General features: G+C 47.3%; 1 protein-coding gene and 1 pseudogene across 1 annotated transcript; one reads left to right on the top strand and one right to left on the bottom strand.

Annotated features, from left to right (window-relative positions):
* The first annotated feature begins 3754 nt into the window (after window positions 1-3754).
* On the top strand, window positions 3755-8829 carry LOC139789244 (olfactory receptor 14I1-like). The gene is made up of 3 exons (XM_071729745.1): window positions 3755-3838; window positions 7631-7853; window positions 8507-8829. The coding sequence occupies exons 1-3, from the start codon at window positions 3755-3757 to the stop codon at window positions 8827-8829; spliced, it is 630 nt and encodes a 209-aa protein (XP_071585846.1).
* Window positions 8830-17763: 8934 nt separating this feature from the next.
* Window positions 17764-19389, bottom strand: LOC139789305 (zinc finger protein 892-like; annotated as a pseudogene).
* Between the last annotated feature and the right edge of the window lie 4200 nt (window positions 19390-23589).

Here is a 23589-nt window from a genome sequence, read left to right on the forward strand (position 1 = left end):
TATTTTCCTCCATTCCACAGTTGGGTGGTGTGTGAGTGAACAGCTGCGTGGTTCTCAGTGCCTGGCTGGTGTTCAACCACAACAGTCTTTTTTTGGGCCCAACGTGGGGCACAAAGGGCTGAGATAAAAACAGATCTGATCAAAGCGTGTTAAAACAAATTAGTTATAATTATTCCCTGTATGGGTTTAAGAGTCCCTTTTGACAATGTTGGTTGGTTTGATATCAGAGATGTTCTTCTACCTGTGGGATGTCACAACTTCCATCTCTCCTTGATGTCCTGGCTGTCAGCTCCGGAGCCTGCTCAAGGGCATCACTGGGCTGTGCTTTGTGGCATTGATGGTGACACTGACCTGGGACCTGCAGCCAGCATTAACATCTCCTTCCTACTTCATGTGCCACCTCCTGCAGACTGTTAATAATTACAGTTATCACCATTTCTCTTATGAAAAAACAGTGCAGGAGACATCTCCATTCTTTGGATGTCGTCTCCTGGACATTATTTATAATTACACTTTTCCCTGTTTCTCTTTTATGGAGGGGACATAATTCCTGATCTTTTCATTCTCCCTATTGCTATTTAGAGTAGTTGATTTTTCAAAAATTTCTTCTATCTTTGGGATGTCAAAATGTGTACAGTCCTGTTAGTAGGAACCAACATGGCTCTAGAATACCCATCAAGGATGAAGAGGCAGATGAAATATAACTGCAATAGCTGAGACCTTGTTCTCACTTCACCTTCCCAGATGTCTGCTGGAAATACAGCACAGCAGAGAGGGAACAGTCATGGAGGTTGTGGAAGAGACCTTCCTGAAACATCCTGATGCAACCAACCAGAGAAGACACCACAATGAACCTGCTGTTTCTAAACTTGTAATTAATGTGATGGTTGGAGGCCATTGTGGGCACAGTGATGATGAAATAATAGAGATCTCCCTCCCTAGAATAACAGAATCACCAAGGTTTGAAAGACCTATAAGATCATCGAGTCCAGCTGTCCACCCTACAACCCCTACCCACTAAACCACCCACTGTATCTCTTCCTCTACCTGTTTTATGAACACCTCTAGGGATGGTGCCCCCACCACCTCCCTGGGCAGCCTGTTCCATGTTGAACCACTCTTTCTGTGACAAAGTTTTTCCTATTATCTAACCTGAACCTCCCCTTGTTGAGCTTTAACCCATTTATTCCTGTCCTGTCACTGCTAACAAGAGAGAAGAGCCCAGCATCTGTCTCACTAGCACCTCCTTTGACATAGTTGTAGAGAGCAATGAGGTCTCCCCTCAGCCTTCTCTTCTCTAAGCTGATCAAACACAGTTCCCTCAGCCTCTCCTCATAAGTCCTGTTCTCCAGACCCCTAATCAACTTGGTTGCCCTTCTCTGCACCCTCTCCAGAACCTCCATGTCCTTCCTATCCTGTGGTACCCAAAACTGCACACAGTCCTCGAGGTGCAGTCTCACCAAGGCTGAGGACAAGGGTAAGATCACCTCCCTGGGCCTGCTGGTCACACTCTTCCTGAATCAGGCCAGGATGGTGGTGGCCTTCTTGGCCACCTGGGCACACTGCTGGCTCATGTTCATCTGGCTGTCAATCAACACCCCGAGGTCCCTCTTTGCTGGGCAGCTCTCCAGCCACTCCTCCCCAAGCCTGTAGTGCTGATGGGGGTTGGTGTGGCCCAAGTGCAGGACCTGACATTTGGCCTTAGTGAAACTCATGCACTTGGCCTTGGCCCATCCATCAAGCCTATCCAGATCCCTCTGCAGAGCCTCCCTACCCTCAGGCACATCAACACTTCCACCCAGCTTAGTGTCACCTGCAGATTTACTAAGGGTGCACTCTATCCCCTCATCTCGGTCCTTGATAAAGATGTTCAACAGGAGCAGCCCCAGCACTGAGCCCTGGGGGACACCACTCGTGACCCCCCACCAGCTGGATTTTTCATTGACCACAACTCTTTGGGCATGGCCATCCAACCAGGATGATCTGCTCCATCAACCTCCCTGGGACTGAGGTCAAACTGACAGGTCTGTAGTTTCCTGGATCCTCCTTCTGTCCCTTCTTGTATATGGGGATTACATCAGTAGATTTCCAGGCTTCTGATGTCTCTCCAGTGATCCAGGACTGCTGATCAATGATGGAAAGTGGCTTGGCTCTTTCAGCACTCTTGGGTGCATCCCATCCAGTCACACAGATGTATGCATATCCTCATGGTGCAGCAGGACACTGACCATCTCCTGCTGGATTATGGGGAGATCTCTCTGTTCCTGCTCCCTGTCCCCTAGGCTAGGGAGTTGAATTCCCTGAATATAACTGTCCCTGCTACTAAAGAGTGAGGCAAAGAAGTTATTAAGCAGTTCTGCCATTTCCTCATCTTTTGGTATCATGTTCCCTCCTACATCTCTCAGGTGATGGGGGGGTCATCTGCCTCCTTGTCCTGGTTGGGGGATCTGAAAGAGACTCCAAATACAAGATTTCCCTTTCTTGTCTTCCCCTTCATCCTTATCCATAAACACTCAACTTTGTCATCCCTGGAATCAAGCTCTATGAAGTAAAAACATTCCCTAACATACAGAGCCACACGACCACCTCTCCTGCCATGCGTATCCCTTCTGAAGAGCTATCCATTCACTGCAGTGTTCCAGCTGTGACAGTCATCCCTCCACATTTCTGTGATGACAACTACATCACATCTGTCCTGCTGTGCAATGGTTTCCAGCTTGTCCTCTTTGTTGCCCATGCTCTGTTCATTGGTGTAGATGCACCTCACCTGGGCCTCCTTTTGTGTGGGAGAAGCCCAAATCACCTCCTGATTATACTCCAATATTCCCGTAGCCCCCAACCTCACAACAACTCCTGTGTTCCCCCAGCCATATGCAGTGCCATTCTCCTCCTTCACCAAGACACAGGACTGTGAGCCCTTGCTTGCATACCCTTCTCCCAAGAGTGCTGGTATGTCACATTCAGGCTCCTCTCCAGTGACCCCACTTTCACCCCTGGTCCCCTTCATACCTAGTTTAAAGCTCTGATAAGTAGCCCTGCTATCTCCTGTCCTAAACCCCTTCTACCTCTGTGGGATAAGCTCTTCCCATCCTTTGTTAGGAAGCCTGGTCTCCTGTAAATCCAGCCTTGGTAAAAAGAATTGATCCCTGGAAAATTAAGGAGGAGGGTCAGCAGAACAGTCATCTTGCAGGTGTGGCAGGCAAATTTTGGCCTCTTTCTGGTTGAGAAAATTCCTTGGGAGGCAGTCCTGAAGGACAAGGGATTTCAGGAAGTCTGGACACTGCTCAAGAAGAAATTCTTAAAGGTGAAGGATCAGGCTGGTTCCTTGTGCTGCAAGATGAACTGGTGGGGAAAGATGCCCAGCCTGGCTGAATAGAGATCTGGTTAAAACTCATCAAAAAAAGGAGAGTTTGTGGCCTTTGGAAAAAGGAGCAGGGCACTCAGGGAGACTACAAAGATGTCAGGAGGCTACAGAGGGAAAAAATACAAGTGACCAAGCCCAGTGTGAAATTAATCTGTCTGCTGCCATTGAAGAACATAATCAATGTTTCTATGAACACATTAGCAACAAAAGGAGGATGAAGGAGAATCCTCATCCTTTTTTGTATGCCAGGAGGACAGTGACCAAGGGTTAGGAGAAGGCTGGGGTACTCAATGCCTTCTTTGTCTCAGTCTACAGCAGTAGGACCAGTTGTTCCTGGGTACCCAGTCCCCTGAGCTGGCAGACAGGGACAGGGAGCAGGATGGAGCCCCCATGATCCAAGGGGAGATGGTCAGTGACCTCCTGCACCACCCAGAGACACTCAAGTCTATGGGGCCAGATGGGACCCACACAAAGGTACTGAAGGAGCTGGCAGAAGTGCTCACCAAGCCTCTTATCATTTATCAGCAGTCCTGGCTGACTGGGAGGTGTCAGTAGAATGGAGATTGACAGCTGTCATCCCCACCTACAAGAAGGGCCAAAAGGAGGATCCAGAGAGATACAGGCCTGTCAGCTTGACCAGTGCCAGGGAAGGGGATGGAGCAAATGGTCTGAGTGCCATTAGAAATCATTTGCAGGACAGCCAGGCGATGCGGGACAGACAGCATGGGTTTATGAAAGGCAGGGACTGCTTGACCAACCTGATCTTCTTCTCTGACAAGGTGACCATTGATTGAATGAGGGAAAGCTGGAGGATGTTGACTACCTTGACTTTAGTAAAGATTTCAACAGCATTGTCCACAAAATCCTTCTGGAGAAACTGGCTACATCTAGACCAGTACCCTCTTCAGTGGTTAAAACCCTGGCTGCTGTCTGGGCCCAAAGAGTTGTGGTGAGTGGAGCTCAGTCCAGCTGGTGGCCACTCACCAGTGGTGTTCCCCAGGGTGCTGGGACTGCTCTGCTTCAATATCTTTATGAATGATCTGGACAATGGGGTGAGTGCACCCTCAGGCAATTTGTAGATGACACCAAGTTGGGTAGGAATGTGGATCTGTCAGAGACTAGAAAGGTTCTACAGAGGGACCTGGACAGGCTGGGTCGATGAACTGAGGTGAACTGTTTGAGGCAGTACCAGGCCAAGTGCCAGGTCCTGCATTTTGGTCAAAACAACCCCAGGAAATGCCACAGAAAGGGGAAGGGGTTGCTGGAAAGCTGCCTGGCAGAGAAGGACCTGGGGTGCTCATTGACAGCCAACTGAACATGGACCAGAATGTGACTAGGTATCCTAGAAGGCCATCAGCATCCTGGGCTACATCAGAAATAGTGCGGGCAGAAGGAGTAGGGAGTTGATTGTTCCCCTGTACTCATCACTGATGAGGCTGCACCTCGAATCTGGGGTCAGTCCTGGGCCCCTCACAACAAGAAGGACATTGAGGGGCTGGAGCTGGGGACCCACACATGTCTGGGACCACCCCTGGCACCTGCAGTGTCACCCGTGGCTTGCATGGGAAGAGGAGGGAAACGAGATTCCCCCTGGCACTGCCTGGGTGTCCATTGTAAAAGTGGGAGAAGCAGAGGTTGTGTCTCTAGAGGGGAACTGGCTGTGCTGGAAAGGAGGGAGGGGACATGAGTGATGACAAGGGGATCAGGGCCTCCTTGTCCATGTGCAGGAGGCTGAGAGGTGCCATGCCATAGTCTTGCCCTTTGCATTGCCCATCTCCACATCCCAATGCTGCCAGGAGAGCCCTGAGGGCTGAGGGAGGGACAGGATCTCCTTTGCCAGGGGCTGAGGCTCAGGGCTGGCACCTTTGGGGAATGGGCTCAGGGCTGGGTGTTACGTGAGACGAATCTCGCCGTGGGCGCGAGCTCGGTTCGCGAACCGAGTCAATTGAGCTAGTGTTGGTTCGGGTCAGTATCCGAGAGCTAACTTCGGTCCGCCTGGCTCTGGAGCCTCTTCCGGAAAACCACACCTCTTCCGGGCCCATCACCCGGCAAGTCCTGGCACCTGCTGCCTACAGCTGGGCCCTTTGCAGTCCTGACACACAGCCAGGCTTCCTCAGCACCAGAGCCACCTGCATCTGCTCCCACCACATCCTGCAGGGGATGCTTTCTCAGCGCTGTCCCTCAGGGGGACCCAGGCACATGGCAAGAAACTTTGGACTTGGACTCTGCCTTGGATTTTCTTGTTGAGAAAGAAGCTTCTGCAACTTCCTCTCCTTGCCTGTTGAGCAATTGTCATGGGCTCAGCATCAACCCCCCAGAGAGCTCCTGACAGTTGTGAGCTGGGCTCCTGGGATGGAGGAAGCTGCTGGCAAGTGGGCAGTGCTGCAGAGAGACAGCTCTGGGCAGAAGCAGCTCCTCTGCAGAGCGCAGCAGGGCTGAGGGAACTGCCAGGGTATCTGGGGGAGATGAGCAAGGCAGAGAGAGCTTCAAGGGGGTGAAGATGGAGGGGATGAGTGGCAGCTCAGTGGAGGAGAACCTTCCCAGCTTCTGACAAGGTGAGTGTCTGGTGCAGGGCAGTGAAGCTGGTGCAGTTCCTGGAGGCATCCCCTAAAGCTGCAGAGCCAGAGCTGCTGGGAGCTGTAAGGGGGGAAGGGGCTGGAGGCGGAAGGGGAACTGTGAAGAGGAGTGAGGGTGTGTGTGCAGGCAGGGGTGCCCAGGGCTGTCCTTCAGAGCAGGGTCCTGCAGCCCAGGGGCTGTGTGCTGGGGCAGGGACTCTGCTGCCTGCCTGACAGGGGCAGCTCTCAGCCTGCCCGGGGAGCTCCCTGGTGCTGGCAGAAGCTGTGGCTTGCAGGAGACAGGGAGCACAGGGAAGGGTCCTTCTCGTTTTGAGAGGGAAAGCACTGCTCTTGGATTCAGATCATACCCAGAATATTACTTAGGGGATTTTTATAAACACTGTCAGGGCACAGATTCCTGCTGGGAAACTTGGCTTTCCTCAGGCTGCACTTCCACTTTTCTCTTTCTTGTTAGGGTGGGAGGAAACGTCATCTGGGGAGGTGAGATCAGGGGCTGAGAGTCCCTACTCCGTCACCCTCCTGTGTACTCGGAACCTCATGCAGTGCTTTCATCCTCCTTTACCCAACAGATACATCCAGCATTGCCTTCCCAGGTTTATCAGGGGGTGTGTGACAGCACAGCCCTCAGCCAGCCCGTGGGGTCTGGGGTGTTGGGCACCTCCTCCTCCATCTACTCACAGGAGAGGTGACGTGCATCTGTGCTGCCATGTTCCCACCTCCCCCTGCCCAGGGGCTGGAGATGCCTGCCAGGCATTATCAACATCTGGGAGTGGCTGTGCAGGGCTGGGTGAGGGAATGGCTTTCCTGAGTGCCTTTCCTCTGCCTCTCTCCATGCTCCCCTCAGCTGCTCTTGCTGTCGATGTCAGGCTGGGACCGGGAGTTTCAGCTGCAGGCACAGCTCTTGTGGCTCCTCCCATGCAGATGGTTTCAGGCAAGAAGGTGTCCAGCTGTGCTCCGCCCTGGGAAGCTCTGGGCAGTGCAGTCTGAGTGAGGCTGGGCAGGGAGCTGACCTCCTTTCATCAGACCAGCTCCCCCTTCTGTGTACGCAGCCATGGGATGCTCTTTCCATGCTAAGTTCTCCCCGAGTGCAGCAGTAATTCAGAGGGTGTAACGCATCCAAGAACATTCCCAAGAAGAGATGGGGGAGATGAAAAATGCAAGCCTCTCTGAAACTGTCTTCTGCCAACCTGTTTACTTGGCACTATGAATACAGATGCTGATGATATGACAAATTTCAACACTTAGTTTCCCCTGAGAGATCCAACCATCAAGCTGAAGAAAGATCTAATAGAAAAGTGTGTGTGTCTGTACCAGGAAATAAAAGCTATGGAAATTGTCTTTGATGTTCCAGACATGTTTCCCCTAAGTTTGTACATTTTCCTCCGTGATCAGTGCTCCATGGTGACAAGAAGCAGATGTCCAATAGCAGCTCCATCAGCAAGTGCTGAGGCTGTGAGTTCGAGCCTCACCTTTGGGTGAGCTCTAGTGGTGCAATCAGGTTAGCGCGGTGCTTATAGAAGCAGTACAAAGCCAAGCAATGCCGAGGTTGTGAGATCGAGCGTGAGCCGAGCATGCATTCTGAAGTTCACCTTTTATTGGTTGCCCAATCCTGCTAATGCGCAGTTGGGGTAGCCCTTAATTGGGCACAGGTGGGCTTGGCACAAGCTCACGCCTCCCTCCTCGTAATTAGCCACACCTGATTGCCTCATTGCCTCATTTCACTACAAGCCAGTTCCTCCTCCTGGCATTTGCAGACAGGAAGGAGCTGCAGCTCTTGCACTTCTGGCTCTTCCTGGGCATCTACCTGGCTGCCCTCCTGGGCAATGGCCTCATCATCACCACCATCGCCTGTGACCACCACCTCCACACCCCCATGTACTTCCTTCTCTTCAACCTCTCCCTCCTCGACCTGGGATCCATCTCCACCGCTCTGCCCAAAGCCATGGCCAGTTCCCTCTGGGACAACACAGACATCTCTTACAGGGGATGTGCTGCACAGATCTTTCTCTTTGTCTTCTTTATAGTAGCAGAATTCTCTCTCCTGACCATCATGTCCTACAACTGCTACATGGCCATCTGCAAACACCTGCACTACGGGACCCTCCTGGGCAGCAGAGCTTGTGTCCACATGGCAGCAGCTGCCTGGGGCACTGGGTTTCTCACTGCTCTGCTGCACACAGCCAATGCATTTTCCCTGCCCCTGTGCCAGGGCAATGCCCTGGCCCAGTTCTTCTGTGAAATCCCTCAGATCCTCAAGCTCTCCTGCTCAGACTCCTACCTCAGGGAACTTGGGCTTCTTGTGGTCAGTGCCTGGTTTGGTTTTGTCTGTTTTGTTTTCATAGTGGTTTCATATGCGGAGATGTAGGCAGCAGGTGCCCGCATTCTCCACCAGATGTTACGTGAGAGGAATCTCGCTGCGGGCGCGAGCTCGGTTCGTGAACAGAGTCAGTCGAGCTAGTGCTGGTTCGGATTAGTATCAGAGAACTAAGTTCAACCCGCCTGGCTCTGGGACCTGCTGGAACCACACCCTGCCAAAATCGGGCATGCGCATCTGGGCTAGCCCCAGCTGGCACAGGCGGGGCGGGCACCATCCGGGAACCTGCTGCCTACACGGAGATCTTCAGGGCTGTGCTGAGGATCCCCTCTGAGCAGGGACGGCACAAAGCCTTTTCCACATGCCTCCCTCACCTGTCTGTGGTCTCCCTGTTCATCAGCACAGCCATCTTTGCCTACCTGAAGCCCTCCTCCTTCTTGTCCCCGTCCCTGGTCCTGGTGCTGTCATTTCTTTACTCGGTGGTTCCTCCAGCAGTGAACCCCCTCATCTACAGCATGAGGAACCAGGAGCTCAAGAGTACTGTGTGGAAACTGGTGGCACGATTGTTTTCATAGGTAATAAAATCCCAGTGTTTTATGCATAACATTGATAATTTTTCTCATATCATTCATTATGTGTCTCATCACAGACTCAACCTGCCTTCAGTGGCTTTTGGCTTTTTTTACATGTGATAATGCTGTGCAAAAAGGAATCTCATTGTTTGTATCGTTTCCAGTTTTCTTCCTTTCTGGTGTCAAAGAGGCTGCTGGAGAGGTTTTTTTTAAATAAGATCTTTGCTCTCTGTGTAATGAAACAAATAAAGGATCCAGCAGTGACTTCTCTACCTGATGTCCTTTTTCTGAGATTCCTCTGATGTAAGGGTTGGATCCAGCAATACCTGGAATCTTCTGAGAAGGAGTTAAGAAAGAAAGGGGGTTCATTCATGACTCAATGAGAGGCCCTTCCTCAATCTTTTCCCTGATCTCTGAACAAATCACTCGTACCGAGTCCTGGCTCCATTTCCACTGTCCCTCTACAAATCATTGCCTCATATCCCTGTGTCAGCTACTCAGATTTTAACCCCTACATATCCCTTTCACATAGTAACAGAGCAATCCTTGACATCAAATCCTATTAAGTCACAACTTGTATATTAAAATCACCTCTTCTTGATATCTTTGTCACATGACAAAGGACAGGATGACTGGGTTAGAAGTCCATGTTTGTGTCGAAGACATGTCAGATCATGGAACAGATCCTCCTGGAAGCCATATCAAAATATATGAAGGAGAGGGAGGTGATCTGAAGCAGCCAACACAGCTTCACAAAGGGCAAACTGAGCCTCACCAACCTCCTGGACTTCTGCCATGGAGTAATTGCTGCAGTGGAGAAGGGAAGAGCTGCACACATCATCTGCAGACATTCTCGTTGCTAGGTTGGAGGGAGATGTGTTTGATGGATGGAGAGTATGATGAGCAAGGAAACGGCTAGATGACAGAAAGTTATGGTCAGTGGACCAGTGCCCAGGGGGATGCTATTGATGAAGGATGTCCCTTCTGATTGTAAAGATACCTTCTAAATAATAGTGGATGTCCCCAGTACTAATTAACGTCTTCATCAGTGAAAGGGATGGTGGGATCAAGGGTTTCCTCAAAAAGTTTTCAGATGACACCAAGCTCAGGGGCACATTTGATTCACTTGAGGATAGGGATGACAGCCAGAGGGACCTGGACAGGTTTGAGGAGCAGGTCTGTACAAACCTCATGAAGTTCATAAAGGCCAAGTGCAAGGTTTTGTTCCTGTGAGGAGGAAATCCCCACTGTCATTAAAGACTGGGAGATGAATGATTGAGAGCAGCCCTGCAGAGAATGACTTGGGGATCCTACTGGGTCAAATCTTTTATGACAGGGTAACCCACCTAGCTGAACAAGGGAAGCATGTGGATGCAATATTTCTGGACTTCGGGAAGGCTTTTGGTACTGTCTCTCATAGCATCCTCCTGGATAAAATGTCCATCATACAGCTGGACAACCGTGCTATGTGATGGGTGAGCAACTGGCTCACAGATGGAGCACAAAGAGTGACAGTGAATGGGGTAACCTGCTCCTCATCAAAACATTCAAGCACTGCAGCAGGTCTCCCAGAGAGCTTTTGTCATCTCCATCCCTGCAGGTTTTCAAGAACAAAATTAATAAACTGTGAGCAACTTTCTCTTACCCCAAACCAACCCTGATGAGACCAGGAGGTTGGCCTAGAGACCTCCTTATGATCAGCCCTCTGGTCTTCTTTGTGGCCTCCTCTGGACTTGTTCTAACAGTTCAATGTCCTTTTTGTGCTTGGGGCTCCAGAACTAGACCCATAATTGCAGTGGGGTCTCATCAGAGTGGAGCTGCTTAATAAAAAAACTGCTTAATAAAAAAAATAAATAAAAGCCACCTTTACAGAGCCTTTGCCTCTTTGCAATCATGGCCTCCAGTGATCTTCTTTAACAAGGCCATGGGGAGGCTCTGGCAGCAGTGGCCCTCAGTGAGGCCAATCAATGCTTCAAGGTACTTTCAGGTTCCATTCTGACTTTGGAGCAGTTTCTTCATTCATCTCTCAGCACCTGAGGAACATGGACTCAGCACCAAACACACCCTGGGGCTCATTGAAATACGGGGAGCACTAAAGGGCCATGAGTCTCCATGGGATATTCTTCACATCTTCAAGACTTTTACAGCTAATTAGAGAGGTTTTCCCAGTGTAGTTAAGGAGGAAAATTTCATACTGTGCTTCATGAAAACTGTTTGTGGTACTTTTGAGGTTTTTGTTTTTTGGGTTTTTTTTAAATATATTTGAAGAGATCATGTCATGATTTTCATTTTAGAGAAGAGGTGATAGAAGTTCCCTGAGGGCTGACACTGTGTGGGACACTTTACTTCTCACCCCCTGTTACGATCCGAGTTATTATTTATATTTTGTTTGCGAGGAAAATTCAGCCACTACTCATAGACGACGCGTGAATTTACGAAAATAGCAAGGCTTTATGATTTTAACAAGTTAAAAGGATTTATTTAGGATTTATACAATTAGTTACTTTGGAGAGGAGTCATTAAGAAGAGAAAAAAAGGAGAGAGTAACCAAGATGTTATCACCGTCCGCTGGCCTTGGCCTCTGGCTGTAGTCTGGTGCGTAGTGTCTGTCGTTCCTGCTGCTTCTCTGTCCCGTAGCTGAAGCCAAAGTGCCAAGAGAGGGGGGGGGGGAGAAGAGCCGCACGCTTCTCCTATTTCTCTTGGAGTTTTATACAGCAGAAGGAGTTCTGTCTTTTCATAAATCACTGGCACACAGACTTGCTAGAAATAACACAGATTCTGCCATCTCAAGAACTTCTCTTTTATTTATTATTATCTTTCAGTCCTTGGTACCCTGTTCAATTTATTACCTTTGTCTGGACCATGTACCAGGAGGCGACTGGATAAGCAGTCTTATCTTTAGGAGCCTGTCAAGCATGATATAAAACAGAAGCTAGTTAAGTTTGGGAAAAAATCTGTTAATTGAGGATGTTTGGTATATTTTAAAAAGAGCAGAAAAAATACTGATTTGAGAGACATATTTTGTATTTTCAAAGTGTTTACATCACCCCCCCACGATTGCTTGCTGGAGGTTACAGCTCCACTGCACCACCTCCCACCTGCTCTCCTTAGAGAACTGACTGCACACGGGCACAACAGGAGTTTTCCTTTGTGCAAGCCAAGAAAAGTCAAACAGAGAAAGTGAAGAATCTGATGAGAAATGGTTTAGAGAGAAAGATGGGAGAAGAGAGATGTGATCATCATGACAGTGCAGAATTTGCCTCTATTGTGGTTACATTTCTACATAGGATAATCTGATAAATATTTTTCTTAGCTATGTGGATGAAGATATAAACATTTTTAAAGAATTATATAAGGCCTTTTGAAAGACAGCTATTCCAGTCAAGGTCATTCCATACCACTAGATGTCACACTAAGTACATAAAGTGTAGAGTATGCTGCAGGGTTTGACCACTGCTTGGGGATTGGTTGGAAATTCGTTGAACGGTGTGAGGTGCGGAAACAAACTTTACAGCCCAGGAAAGGTTCTAAAGAAGGGATGTTTATTGCAGCGTTTGGTTATATGTGATGAAAGGGTTGATATAAAATGCCTGCTACTAACTGTCTAGGGGTCACATTTACCAGAGAGAAGCTAACACAGAATTCTTGCTTAATAGAAGCTAAGAAATTCTTTAGGTAGAAACCTTGAGATAAGAAACAGAACATGTTGTCGGCTTGGCTGATGACTGAATAAATTGGCATTCCCAGAGAAGAAGAGGTGAAAATTTTACTTAAAGACCTTTGCTTCATTTTTACTTTATCCCCAAGACCCTCACGACCACCACGAGGAGAAACTTCGAAAACGCAGGAGGGAGGAGATTATGAAAATGACCTCTTGGGGGTCATTGTAATACTAAGTGGGCTTAGATGATGCATATGTATAGGTGTATTGAGAAATGAAGTGAATATGTGAAACATCAGTGTATATAATAAAAGCCTCATTGCAAGATTGGTGCGCAAGGACTTTGGAGGAATTATCCCGTTGTGTGCCCAGTGCTGAATAAACACACCCCTTTAATAGCTTTCCAAGTTGTAGAGTCTGCAAGTTAGTAGGAGACGTGAAACTTGCAGGCCATCTCGGACAGAATGACCATGAATTGAAAGAGTTCTACATTCGTGCCAGGATGGTGGGAGGCAAAACTACTACACTGGACTTCTGAAGGGCAAACTTTATCCTCTTCAGTAGCCTGATGACCAGATTTCCTTGGGAAGCTGTTCTGAAGGAGAAAGGAGTCCAGGGAAGATGGATGCTCTTTAAGAAGGAAGTCTTGAAGGTGCAGGAACAGGCCATCCCCAAGAGCTGTAAGGTGAGTCACGGGCACAGACCAGCCTGGCTGAACAAGGAATGTTGGCTGTCTCTCAAGAAAAAAAATAGAATGTACAAGGGCTGGAGGAAGGGGCAGAACACTCATGAAAGCTACTAAAATGCTGTAAGGCTATGAAGGCAGCAAAATAGGAAGTCCAATGACCATCTAGAAATTAATCTGACCTGCATGGTAAAGGATACCAAGAAAAACTTTCATAAATATATGAACAATAAAAGATGGACGAGGGTAACCCCCATCACTGGACAGATGTAAGACTCCTGGGTGTAAACACAGGGATCTGGGAATGAAAGAGTACTGGAGATTTACAGTGGCACCTCTCTGCAAGCATAACAGAGGGAGGGATGCCTTATAATACATCCTGCACATGGCCTGTACAAGGGTGTTTGATGATAGCCTCACATAGAAATTGCAGGAGCACCTCCAGCGGTTTGCCTCAGAGTCTGGGATGAATGCTTCTGATCCCACACTAAAGTCTGTCCATGAGTTTTTACCCATCCCAGCAAAACTCCAGATTGTACCATGGGGAAGTTTCCACAAAGGTGGTACGGGCAGTCCTTTTGGAGTGATCATGAGAAGTACAAGTTTGGTCTGTCACAACCTTTCACACCCAAACAATTCCATGACTTTATGATGGAACTTCTCTTGGTAGTCCAAAACCTTCACAAATGTCACCTTGGAAGGTTCATACTGGAAGGAAAGAACAAGATGTCTTACCTCAAGGGTATCCTCATGTTAGAGATTTACCCAGAGGTGTTCTGGATCAGCCCAGGCTTTTGTTTTTAAGGCAAAGCTAGAGAGAGCAGAGAGACACCAGAGAAGGTGTCCCTCAGCCTTTCTTCTTTTCTGTCTCTCCTCTGCACCCACTCCATCAGATCAATGTCCTTCCTCTACTGAGGGCTCCAGAGCTGGATGCAGTATTCAAGGTTAGGTTTTACCAAAGCAAAGTGGCAGAATCCCCTCTCTCAATCTGCTGGACACTCTTCTTTTGATGCAGCCCAGGATGTGATTGCCCTTCTGGCCTTCTGCACAAGTGCACTCTTGGCTCATGTCCAGCTTTCCATCCACCGGCTCCCCCAAGTTCTTTTCTGCAGTACTGCTTTCTAAAACCTCATCCTCCAGCCTGTCCCGATGGTGAGGATTGTTCTGATCCAGGTGCTGTACCCTGCACTTGGTCTTGTTGAACCTCAGGAGGTTCACCTGGGCCCACCTCTCCAGTTTGTCCACAATACTATTATGAATACTGCTGATGCACAGCACAGATCTGGCTGCAGGATTTTTGTCTGGTTTTCCCAGTTTTGTATCTCATTCTCAGTGCTGAGGGTACAGTAATTTGCATACCCTTTCTGCCCCATAGCAAAACCAAAACAGTCTTTATTTGGGCCCAACGTGGGGTACAAAGGGCTGAGATAACGACAGATCTGATCAGAGAATGTTAAAACAATTTAGTTATAATTCTAAATATTATAAATTTAGGACGTACTTTTTTCCATGTTTGTGCTTTTTCCTTTTTTGGTTTTGGTTAGTTTTTTTTGTTTTTTTTTTTTGTTTTTAATGGCTGATTACCGATTTTAGGTGCAACTCTTTCTTGAGTAAAGTAAGAAAACAGGCATAGCAAAAATCAGACAAACAAACAAGGATAAGAGGAATGTCCTGAGGCATTCCTATATCCCTAGCCCAGAGCAAGAATGATTAGAGGAATGTGATCAGAAGCACCATTCCACAATCTGAGGCACACCCCTGGAGGTGCTCCTGCAATTTCTGTGTGTGGCTTTCATCAAACACCCTTGTACAGGCCATGTGCAGGGTGTATTAAAAGGCATCCCTCCCTCCGTTGTGCTTGCAGAGAGGTGCCACAGTAAATCTCCAGTACAGTTTAATTCCCAGATCCCTGTGTTTACACCCAGGAGTGTTCCACCCCATCTGTCCGGTGACGGGGTCACCCTGGTTCTTTCTTTTAGTGTTCATAGATTTATGGAAGTTTTTCTTGGTGTCCTTTACCATGTAGGTCAGATTAATTTCTAGATGGTCATTGGACTTCCTAATTCCCTCCCTTCATAGTCTTACAGCATTTTTGTAGTTTTCATGAGTGTCCTGCCTCTTCCTCCAGTCCTCGTACATTTTTTTCCCTGAGAGACAGTCAACATTCCTTGTTCAGCCAGGCTGGTCTTCTGTGCCAGTGAGTCACCTTACAGCACTTGGGGATGGCCTATTCTTGCACTTTTAGACTACCTTCTTAAAGAGCATCCATCTTCCCTGGACTCCTTTATCCTTCAGAACAGATTCCCCACGAATTCTTGCCATCAGGCTGCTGAAGAAGCTAAAGTTTTAGCTTCTGAAGTCCAGTGTAGTAATTTTGCCTCCCACCCTCCTGGTAAGAATATAGAACTCTATCAATTCATGGCCATTGTGCCCAAGATGGCCTCCAACATTCACATCTCCTACTGACTTGTGGAAACCGACTCTACAATTTGGAAAGTTTAAGAGAGGGGTGTGTTTATTCAGCACTGAGTGCACAGGGGGATAATTCCTCTAAAATCCGTGCACACCAGTCTTGGAATGAGGCTTTTTTTATATATGCTGATGTTTCACGTATTCACTATATTTCTCAATACACCTATGCGTATGCATCACCTACTCCCCCTTTGTATTACAATTACTCCCAAGAGGTCATTCTCATAATCTCTTCCCTCCTGTGCTTGGGTAGTGTCTCCTGGTGGTGGTTGTGACGGCCATGGGGATGAAGTAAAAAGGAAGCCAAGGCCGTCTTTCTCTATGTTTTACTTTTCACCTCTTCTTCTCCGGGCACGCCAATTGCTTCAGTCAAGGCAACAGCTTGTTCTGTTTCTTATCTCTAGGATTCTATAGTTATCACTTTAGCACATATATTTCCCTTATAAGGGGAATATAATAATATAATTTCTTTGCTTCTATTAAATAAGGATTCTGTGTTAACTTTCCTCAGGTCAATGTGACCCCTGGACAGTTACTAGCAGGCATTTTATATTGACATCACATATAACCCACGATCAAGCAGCCAAGCACTGCAATAAACATCCCTGCTTTACACCTGGGGTGTAAAGTCTGTTTCCGCACCTCATACCCTTCGATGAACTTCCAACCAATCCCCAAGCAGTGGTCAAACACTGCAGCACAATCACTCCATTTTATGTCCTGAGTGTGAAATCTTATGGTATGGAACGACTCTGTGTCACGGTTTTACACTGGCCCAGCAATTAAACCAAGTAACAGACGCTCTCTATTAATCTCTCTCTCCTCCCTGATAAAGAAAGGAGAGAGAATAAGGGAGAGAGATCTTGGAAAGTTACAGAGAGGGGTATGTTTATTCAGCGCTGGGCAAATGAGGGGATAATTAATCCAGAATACATATTTACCAATCTCACAATCAAGTTTTTTTTATACGCACTGAAGATTTACATATTCATGTAACTCTAGCACAACCACCTGCTGCTGGCACAACAGCACAGGACCCAGAGGCAAACCCTGCCTGCTGACAGTGGGTATGTGATGGACACCTTGGGGCAGTTTAGACCATTTGGGCACTGCTCTGAAAGCAGATGATTCTCAGCACTGCAGTGAAGCCAGGACCATCCCAGCTCCATCCATGAGATGACTTTGAAGCACATCACAGAGAGGTCTCCACTCGTGGGCCCACACTCTGAAACTTTGCTGGTCCTTCTTTCCCCTTGATGATACTGTCATAGAAGGACATCAGCTCTGTCAAACAGAACCTGCACTTCATGACCCCCATGCTGATCTAGCCTGTTCACCTTTTTGTCCTGACTTTACCCTATAATGATACTCAGAATGATCTGCTCCATCAGCTTCTCAGGGACCGGAGTCAAACTGGCAGGCTGCATTTTCCCAGATTTTCCTTCCATCTCTTCTTATACCCGGGTGTCACATTGGCTGACTTCCAGTCTGTTGGTACCTCTCCTGTCAGCCAGGACTGCTGACACATAATAAACCCCACTGCTCCCATAAGGATTTCAGAAAGGAAGAGGGTCCACTCTGAACCTCAAGGTGTTGAGCATCATTGCACCACAGAGGGGGACAAAGAGAAATAGTTTTAGGGAGGGGGTCCCAACCTCAAAACACCCAAAGTATTCTCCAACCCTTTGCACCCCAACAGCCATAAGGGATTGCTTCATTTCACATTTGTATAATTTTATTGAGTATCTAATTAATAAAAACAACATCCAAACAGCATTGAACCTCAGGCTAGTGTACCTCCACCCAGTTTTGCAGCCACAACTATCTGGACACTGAAGTGTAAAGACAATTTTTTTTTGTCTAAATCTCCTTAAAAGGGCATCTTAATGTAAAAGGTTTCTTTTCACCTCAAAATGACACAATCCCAAACTCTCACTCCCATTTTCTTTTCAAGTCCCACTGCAGAGTCACACTAAAATGCTCCATATGGGTGTTCTCAAAATAAAAAAAGAAATAGACCTTGTCCCACTCAGACACTGCCCCTGACGAGTGTATCTTTGTGATAATCACTTCCTTGTTTTACCTTATTTGGTTTTCAAAGAATCAAAAGCTTGGAAGACTGGAAGCTCTAAAGCTTGGAAAATGTGGTCACCTGGTGGGTCTGGTGGTGAGAGGTGAGATCACAGCTCTGGTAAAAACTCTTCTCACACTGGGAGCAGCTTTAGGGTCGATCACCCCTATGGAGGTGCTGATGTTTCAGCAAATCAGAGCTTTGCCTGAAGCTCTTCCCACACTCAGGACACTTGTAGAGATGTTCACCTGTATGGATCTGTAGGTGTCTGGTGAGGTTTGATCTGTCTGTGAAGCCCTTCCCACACTGGGGACATGTGTAGGGTTTTTTCCCCAGTGTGGATATGTTGGTGATCTATCCAAGAGGTGCTTTTGGTGAAGGCTTTCCCACAGTGAGTGCAGGGATACAACTTTTCTCCTCTATGGATGGGGTGATGCTGTGATAAATAAGAACTCTGGTTAAACTCCTTCCCACACTCCAGACACTTATACGGTCTTTCTCCAGCGTGGATGCGGTGATGCTTTGATAATGAGGAACGATGGGTAAACTTCTTCCCACACTTCAGACACTTATATGATCTTTTGCCACTCTGGATGCGGCGATGCTGTGATAAATGGGAATTCTGGGTAAATTCCTTTCCACACTTGGAACATTTAAAGTGTTTCTCACCCGTATGAATCTGCTGATGCTGGATAAAATCTGATCTCCTGCTAAAACCTTTCCCGCAGTCAGGGCAGGTGTAGGACATGGTCCCTGTGTGATGGTGTCACCATTGGACCGGATCCGAGCTGTCGCTAAACCATCTCCCGCAGTCAGGACATCTCTGGGGTCTCCCACCCCAATGGATTTTCTGATGGTGGAGATGGGCCAAGAGGATCCTAAACCTTTTCCCACATTCTTTGCCAATGTCAAATTCTTCTCCTGGATGGATTCAATGATTTCTCAGTAATATACTTTGACCAAAATCTGTCTTATCTTTGTGGTACCCAGAGAGGTTTTTACCAAGATGGAGTCACCCCATGTCTGTGAAAGAAGCCATAGTGCAGTGACAAATTAGGGGTGGGCTTTTTGTTGGGTGAGGGCAGCCAAAACCTAAAACAATCCTACTGTGGGCAAAAATGGAGTGTGAGGTGGAATGAGGAGGCTTCCCATAGAGGTGGAAACCCACTGATGATCCTTTACTTCATCTTTAGGTATTATACTGGCACCTAAAACTCAAAGGGGAACAGGGTGGGGCGCAGGGTACTGGGGTTGTTAGCCAGTCCTGGTGTGACTTGGGATCACTCATTTGCACTTACACTCCATGAGATATTTTAGTTCTCCCCTATTCTCTGTCAACAACCCTTGAGGTGATTTAGGGGTCCATACATGCCACCAAACATCTCTGGTATGATTTAGTGTTCTCCGCTGTGGCATCAAATCCCCACCATGACCTGGGGTTCCCCCATCACACCCACATGCAGGATGAGCTGTCATCCACTGGGATGACTTTGGGTCCCCTGAGATATTTTGGGAGTCCTCAATAGTGGCTTCTGAGGCCTGGGATTATTGTCCCCTTGAAGTATTCCAGACTTGCAATCGTAACCCCTGGCTCCAGGGTTATTTGAGGGTACCCACTTGCAGCCCTCAAGCCGTTGGGATGACTTGGGGATCCCCTATCACAGCCCTGAAAACCAGGAGTTCAGAATCCCTAGGGGAGGTGGGGGGAGACACAATCAGAGCTCCTCCACCCTCCAGACGAGTTGGAGGTTTGCTAATCCCACCACCCTCACCCCAAGGATAAGTTTAGTTCCCCCTTCTCACCCATCCCCCTCCCTCCTCCATCTTGTGCTGCTCACCCCCACTTTGGGCAGTGTTGGGATAACCAACCCCCTCCCATCACCTCACACCACCTCCCGGTACCTGCAGAGGGGGCACAGCCCAGGCCAGTGGGGAGGGGGAGGTGATGCTCTGGTGGTCACCAGTTGGGGGGTCCTGGCTGCAGGGAAGGGGGTATAGGTGCAGCCCTGGTGCGGCAGAGCGAAACCTCCCGGGAGCTGCAGCATGATCGCGGGAAGCGGTGGGGGGAGGAAGGAAAGGTGGGGACGGGTCTCCAGGGGGAGGGACTCGACCTGAGGGGTGACGTTGGAAGTTGGCGGGGGGTGTGTTTCCGGGGGGAGCTGGGCATATAAGGCTTGTGACATGGGGGGGGCTGGGGACATCAGGCTTGTGGCATGGGCAGGGGACACATCACAGATGGGTGGTGCTGACCCAATCTCAACACAAAGCCCGCTGGCCCTGGAGATAAGAGGCTGTTAATTCACTGCTTTCAGCTGTAAACTCAGGGGGACAATGACCAACCCAGGGGGTACTGCCTTTAAGGTTCTTCTTTTTACTTTATTTCCATTTCACACTCAGCTTGTTTCTGATCCTGGCACAGAATTCATTCTAAAGTAATTTTATCTGTTCAGAGCACCTCGAGTTTTTGGGAGGCTGCAGAGTCCAACTCTGATAGAACAAGAGAGATCAGAGGCATTGGGTTGTGGTGCCAGGACTGGAGCTGTGGCAGCTTCCAGAAGCTTCTCACAGGAGCCTCCCTTGTTGTTGGAGGGTGCGGGCTTACGGAGCAAAGAGACGACTCAATATGACTTAGCAACAAAGCTCAATTTTATTAAGCAAAGCGTTACATTTATATGGTCTTAGCGCCTTCGTGGCTTATGTTGATTGGCTGCGTGTTGCTGTTCACACATCTATTGTCGCGTTGCAATTGGGTGCTGCTTATCGTCCTTGTCCTGCTTTGTTGATCGCAGGCATCCTGTTTGCACCTTTTTATCTGCCATAACTTTCTTTTCCTCAGGGGCTCAGAACTCGTTAAATACAACTGTTTATGTGCTGTCTATGGGATGCTTTCCCATCCTGTTATTCTTCTTTTCTGCTGCCAACTCCCTTATCTTTTGCACATAGCTGATCTTTTAATAATCTTGCAGCTGGGCCTCAAGGCCCTTAGCTCACTCTGGCTAAAGCTAATTAGTCAGGATTGCTCACATTGTTGCAAGTAGCGGAAGAAATAGAAATTTAGAAGTAGTTATGCTAAGGTTTGGACTGGTCAAGCAGGCCGGAAAAACAGGCCCTGGGAATGGGTCTTAGCCAGGAATGTGCTGAGGAGAGGGGATCAGAATCAGAGTAAACTGACACTTTGTACTGAAGATAAGGGCTGGTGGTGGGAGACAGTTAAACAATAGCTTAAGTTGAACAAGTATAAGATTTGTGGATTGGGGATGTCTATCTATTGTATGTAACTATTTTGTAACTGAAGTTCCGTACGTAGACCTCATTGTAAAAGAGTATAAAAGCTGAACCAAAAACGAGGGTCGGCGGAATCCTGACTTGGGACGCTAGTCCTCAGGTTTCCCGGGCCCCGAATAAAGCACCGCATAAACTGACTCTCTGTTGGTTTGTGTCTTGACTACGGGCAACAACATGTCCGTTTTCTTCCAAAAAAACTCCCAACAATTGCCCCTTTTTGTTTCTGAGCAATCCAGACTTGCTTCATCACGCGAGATAACATGCTCATGATACATTGCCATAAACAACATATTAATAATACAAAAGCAATAATAACACACTAATAACCAAAACAAATAATAACAAATATAATTGATAAACCTTGTCTAATTAAATCTCTAAGCTATCCCCATATCCTTAAGCGATTTAACCATTCGTTTAACCCAGTATATGCATCAGTTAATTTTTCATGTTATCTTAATCAATCGTTTTTGGTTGTGAATTGACTCTGAATGATCAGATAAATTCATGCATATACACTCCATCAAAGTCTTCACAAACATAACCTAAAAGCTAATAATAAAAAGTCAGTGGCAGCACGATATTGTAAAACTGCATGTCTGACACTATCAACATCTTTTAGCATCTGTGTTAAAATACCAGAAGTTAAGTTCATCTACTTAGCAGTGCAACAAAATAGCACAATCAACAATCAACACATAGATGAGGGATCCCATAATCAATATATAAATGATCACATGAATTACAACATTAACAAAAGCCTATTATCAATACAATGCAATATGAAAAGCACATTTCACACTGCAGTGGAAGGACTTAAATACCTTTTTAGTATGAGGAAGGTCTGGTGTCCACTGGCACGTAGAGCCATGGGGGTAGGGGAGGCTTATCCAACAAAAATTGGTCGGGGGGCCCCAAAAGCGTCCCCAGACCCCTCTCGGGTCACGGCATGGTGGAGTCCTGGTTTCCTCCATGGTCACCAAATTGAGGCCCAAAAACGCCTATTAAAATTGTTTAGAGACAGAATTCCAAGCCTTTAAACAGCAAAGGCACACCTCCCCCTGCCTTTTTTTTTTTTTTTTTTTTTTTTTACATAACACCAGCCGGCACACAACTAGAGTGATTGAAAAACCTTTGTCCTGAAGATCACCCCTATGAACGACAAAGGTAGGGGTGAACAAAAGCATTTATTCTGAAAACCTGACAAAGTCTACATTTTGATATACAAAACAAATTTTCCTTAAATATTTATTTATAAATTGTAAGTTGGTAGCTGTGGTGTCTGCAGCAGGGCTCATTTTCTGAGCAGCAGCACTGTCGGTGGGGGCAGAGACAGCAGCTGCAGCTGCAGCAGATACACTGGCAATGCTCACCAGCCGTACCTGAGTTGTGCCCTTGCGTGAGGGGGGGGCGACAAGAGGCTGCGGAGGCAGGAGTGGGGGTGGTCTCTGTACCAGGGGCAGCTCTCACTCTCCGCAGCAACTCTCAGCCTCCGAAAAGACATACTCATTCTCATGACTGTGGTTTTTGTCTTACTCCTCACCAATATATGTATGAGAAAAATTAACAACACCCACCAGAAGATTCAAAAATGAAATGCTATTGCTACTAAAATCTGAAGTTAGCCTAAAATAAAACGAAGTGGTACAGTCTCCCAAACCAAAACTGCAAGTGTAATTACCAAGTTTTTTTATCTCTGTATGAAACACCAGTACACCATGCACCACAGTATACATCATTATTGAGGACCATATTGCAATGATGGTCCTTAAGTAGCTTTATCTGCTTCTAGCATTCGCTCAGAAGCTTCTAACAATTGGGATGCTGTAGCACACTTTGGGAGTAGTCTTAATGCACATTTAGTTTTTTCATTAGCATTGTCATATGCTGACATATAAAAAAAAATTGTTTTCATCTCTTCTGACAAATCCAGATGTGATGTTATCGCTGAATATAAGCGAGCCACAAATTTTGGATATGGCTCTGCTCCCCCCTGTTTAATATTTGTAAAAGAGGGGGTTGATTGTGCAGGATCATGCATAGTTTGCAAAGCTTTATACACCAATTCTTGTGAAAGTTGTAACACCAGTTTGAAACCATGCCTGGAAATATGCACGTACAAAAGGACAGGCACCAAGTAACATTTGTGCTTGCACTCCTGTCACGGTTTAACACTGGCCCAGCAATTAAACCAAGTAACAGACGCTCTCTATTAATCTCTCTCTCCTCCCTGATAAAGAAAGGAGAGAGAATAAGGGAGAGAGACTTATGGGTTGGAAACTAAACTACACTACTTTAATGAAACAGGAATGATAAATAGGAAAAATTACTAAATATATACAAATATACAGGAAAATTGATACCACGTTCCTTTCCCCCCTTTTCCCTCAATAGCTCTCACGTCACCACTGAGTCTGCAGGGCAGCCCTGGGAAAGTCCAAGCTGGACTCCTGGAGTCTGCAGCAGTCGGGAACTGGAGGCAGGAACACACAGATATGGGCTGGCACGGATCAGGACCACAGGCAGACAAAAGGACAGAATCCTTCCAGGATGCCGGGTGAAGGAAGGGAAGAAGGAAAGGCAGGCGGC

The sequence above is a fragment of the Heliangelus exortis genome, chromosome W, assembly GCF_036169615.1.
Source record: "Heliangelus exortis chromosome W, bHelExo1.hap1, whole genome shotgun sequence".
Classification (NCBI taxonomy): Eukaryota; Metazoa; Chordata; class Aves; order Apodiformes; family Trochilidae; genus Heliangelus; species Heliangelus exortis.

Bases quoted from the DNA above. Each gene is read 5' to 3' on its own strand.
- LOC139789244 (XM_071729745.1), top strand. From the start codon at position 3,755: ATGATCCAAGGGGAGATGGTCAGTGACCTCCTGCACCACCCAGAGACA. The intron at 3,839-7,630 runs GTACTGAAGGAG...CCTCGTAATTAG, and splicing joins CAGATGGGACCCACACAAAG to CCACACCTGATTGCCTCATT. The intron at 7,854-8,506 runs GATCCATCTCCA...GGCTAGCCCCAG, and splicing joins CCTCTCCCTCCTCGACCTGG to CTGGCACAGGCGGGGCGGGC.